The sequence below is a fragment of the Punica granatum genome, chromosome 1 (genome assembly GCF_007655135.1).
Source record: "Punica granatum isolate Tunisia-2019 chromosome 1, ASM765513v2, whole genome shotgun sequence".
Classification (NCBI taxonomy): domain Eukaryota; kingdom Viridiplantae; phylum Streptophyta; class Magnoliopsida; order Myrtales; family Lythraceae; genus Punica; species Punica granatum.
Genome location: NC_045127.1, coordinates 1,973,492 through 1,976,818, shown reverse-complemented (window position 1 = coordinate 1,976,818; position 3,327 = coordinate 1,973,492). Strand labels below are relative to the sequence as shown.

Below are 3,327 nucleotides of genomic sequence, written 5' to 3'. Positions count from 1 at the left end.
ATGAAAATTTTGTATATTTTCGGTGTGAACCTTGGTATTCGAAAACTTAATTGAGCGCCGATTAATCCAGTCGAGGCGGGTCGACTCACTAAGGGGTAAAATTCTTATAGCATGAATTTTCATAAGAACTCGAACTCGAGACCTTACTTAAGCGGAATAAACGTCGAACCGTTGAACCAACCACGTTGGTTGAAAAATTTGTATATATTCCCTCCTAGGCCTGCCAAATGGGCCGTTAGGGAAAGATTTTTTCGTCAAGATTGCTACAAATGGAAACATTTCCTTGGGCCTCAGTTTGGTCTTGCACTCCAGTCCAGACCTACATGCGTAACGGTTGGCAATAGGACTCGCATATGGGTGCTTGCGGGACTAGGAGAAGTGGGCTTGAGGTACAAATTTGGGTTGTGAAATGGTACAATATAATACTCGGGATGTAATCGTGGGCTTCACATGAACCGAAGAAATTTGTTGTTCTTAATGGTCCGTACTGGATCATTATCGTCTCAGTTGGAACGACTCCAAACCACTGTATCAGCACTGGCTCCTATATGAAGGGGAGGCATTTGAGGGCTGCAAGTTTTTAATTCCGAAAAGCAATGACATATGTGGCATTTACCATCGACTTCTTGAACCATTTGCCTCGAGAGGATAAATATCGAGTTCAAGCTAATTGAGAATGCATGGATGGGATTTGAGTGCGATGATTAACTCAAATCAAGCCATCAATCAGAAAGAGTTTTCTCATGCAATTCCAGAAACTCGAATGCTGAGAAGTGAGAATAGATCATGGACGTTTAAGGATTAAAAAAATTGATATTTGTCCAGGTAAAATGGCACTTTCTGTGAACCCAAAAAAAAAAAATGATCCTATCCTGAAATTAAAAAAAAAGGCCATGAGAAAACATTTCATGACTGTGTCTGCATTCTATCTGTTGTCAGTAGGAGGGGTACCCATATCAGAGCTCCTCTTCCTTCTCTTCCAAATCAAGTAATAAAACAATCCTCCAAGAACCGCTAGGATAATGATCCCATCAACTACTCCGACCAAGACCAGCACCCACTTCTTTGGGTTTGACTTCCCATGACCTGACCGCGTCCCCTTCGGAACCTTAACCATGTATGCCAATCCTCGGCCGCGATCCACCTGCTTAATCCCCACCATAATTCCGTAAAAATAGCACTCAGACGTCCCCATGTTCCTAGAATCATATAACGCTGCTAGACAAGTGCAGTTTTCTAGGCAGGATCTTGTGCACTCATCTTTGCTTATATTGGCCCTCTTTGGACCGCCCTGCAGCACATCACTGACCCCGTCCAATTCAAGCATCTCGAACGGGCCTCCGCCGCTGCACGGATCAACTGAAAGCCCGTTCTCGCACCCCGAGCCTGGCCCATTATGGCTCCCAGAGCCAAGTCGGATGCAGGAACAAGCGTTCGAGAACGTACAGATCCCGTATGGCCTGCATGCCGTGGGGAGATCGCAAGTCTTGTTCAGGGCCTGAAAGTCCGCCGAGAATCTCCTGTCTTCAGGGGAATAATAGTACAGGCCCATGTTTCCACTCTCATTGTTTAGCGCCAGGAATCTTGGGGCTTCTGTTTTGGGTTTCCGGGACGGCAGTATCTGGGCAATCTTCTTGTGCGGGTAGTCAAACAACTCGAGCCCCCTCGTGCCTAACTGAAGGAACGTTATGTTCCGGTTCTTCGAGGGCGCGAAATCCCAGTAAGAGTACTTGAACTGACCGGAATTGAGGTAGAGGGCGATCTTGTCGTGCTGAATTTCGAAGGAGTAGAAGAAGGTTGAATTTCTGGGGAAAGAAGTCAACCAGGTCGCCACGTCGAGCCGTTGACCCCACAGCATTACGTCTGTTGGGAAATTGAAGCTCTGCCATTTAATGTTGTTCAGAGCGTCCGCCAGGACTAAGTTGCCAGTCCTCAGTATCTGCATCCTCTGCATCCATCCACAATTACAATTGTTTGGATTGAACAGCAATTATTATTATTTTTAAAAAAAAAATTCACAAAATTATTAACCAATAAAAAAAACGACCTGATTATGCGATGAATAATAGTATTTTGCCTACGATTATGTGCGTTGTCCAAATCTTCTGTACTTTAAAATATGAACATTTTGAAGTTGTAAAAACAGGCAGGAATTGTAGGATTTTGAGGATGTTGGGACGCACCTCAACACTCTGCCGGGAAGTTCCGGTTCGCCACCCAATCTTGTCGTTCGGGCCCTTCAACTGAAGATCTCCGTCTGCAGTCAGCTCAAGGACGCATACGTCGGACACATGGAATCTAGAATAATGTCCCGAGTTCCAGACCTTGACGTCTCCAGCAAACACCTCGACCGAACACGAGTACTTTCTCGCTGGCTCGAAAGCTTCCACGCTCAATGCAGCTCTGAAGCTCGGCTCCGTCTTGTCGCTCTCTAGCAAATAAGCCCTCCCGGTGAAGCCGGGACTGTACGTAGTAGGGACGGCCAGCGTCACCCGGTATCCAACCCGAAGGTCGGACTTGGAGCTGGAAGCATGGGCGAAGAAAAGGAGGATGTTTGCTAGGACGAGGAGGAAGGTGTCGGGGAAATCGGGAGTCATGAATTGGCAGGAGTGTTAATAGGTGGTTCCATCTTGGGCGGTGGATCGGCTAGGAATTTCTGGGCAGTGGTTGGTGGTGGTTGGTGGTCTTCTTGCAGATCGTCTTCCGCTGCTCATTTTCCGGGAAAGGAATTTGGTGGGTGGAAAGAAAGAGGGAATGATGGAGGGCAAGTGGGAAAGGCTATGGAATTCATTCGTTCGTTCGTTCGTTTGTTTGTTTGTCCCCACCTCCTCACTCCCCACTTCCTAAAAGGGGCCTTCGCATTCATTCTGCTCTGCTTAAACTTAAACAAGCTTGCTAGTGACCATGATGAAGTGGGGAAACTTATGGAACATACATATCCCTATCTAGATATATCGTGTATCATATTAGGCTCTAACCTCAGTGGTGTACGGCGGATGAACAAACGGATTTCTGATATGTCGCATTGTATCCAAACCAAGCTTCTATCATATAGATATCTATGGTGCGTTTGGCTTCAGAGTTAAATTAACTTTGATTTTGATTGTGGAAAAGAACAAATGATTGTGTAGTGTGTTGAGTTAAAGTTAAAGTTAAAATTTTTTACTTGGAAAATGTGTATTTTTGTTGTGTGGTGTGTTGAGTTAAAGTTAAAATTAAAATTTTTGTGATTTTAACTGCGAAACCAAACGGAGCACTATATTCCGAGGTGGAAAGCTTGAGGGCGAGAGCGGACTAATTAAATAGAGTTGGGTTCAAATGAGGACA

At 45.3% G+C, this 3,327-nt stretch overlaps 1 protein-coding gene across 2 annotated transcripts; it reads right to left on the bottom strand.

The window, feature by feature from the left end:
• Positions 1–789: 789 nt before the first annotated feature.
• LOC116193923 (G-type lectin S-receptor-like serine/threonine-protein kinase SD2-5) lies at positions 790–2,915 on the bottom strand. 2 transcript variants are annotated; one of them, XM_031522674.1, is made up of 2 exons: positions 2,184–2,915; positions 790–1,939 (listed from the first exon to the last, which is right to left on the bottom strand). In XM_031522674.1, the coding sequence occupies exons 1-2, from the start codon at positions 2,595–2,597 to the stop codon at positions 926–928; spliced, it is 1,428 nt and encodes a 475-aa protein (XP_031378534.1). In that variant the 5' UTR covers positions 2,598–2,915; the 3' UTR covers positions 790–925. The 2 variants fall into 2 exon arrangements, with proteins under 2 accessions (XP_031378534.1, XP_031378527.1); XM_031522667.1 differs by having other exon boundaries at positions 790–1,948; positions 2,184–2,900.
• Positions 2,916–3,327: the final 412 nt, after the last annotated feature.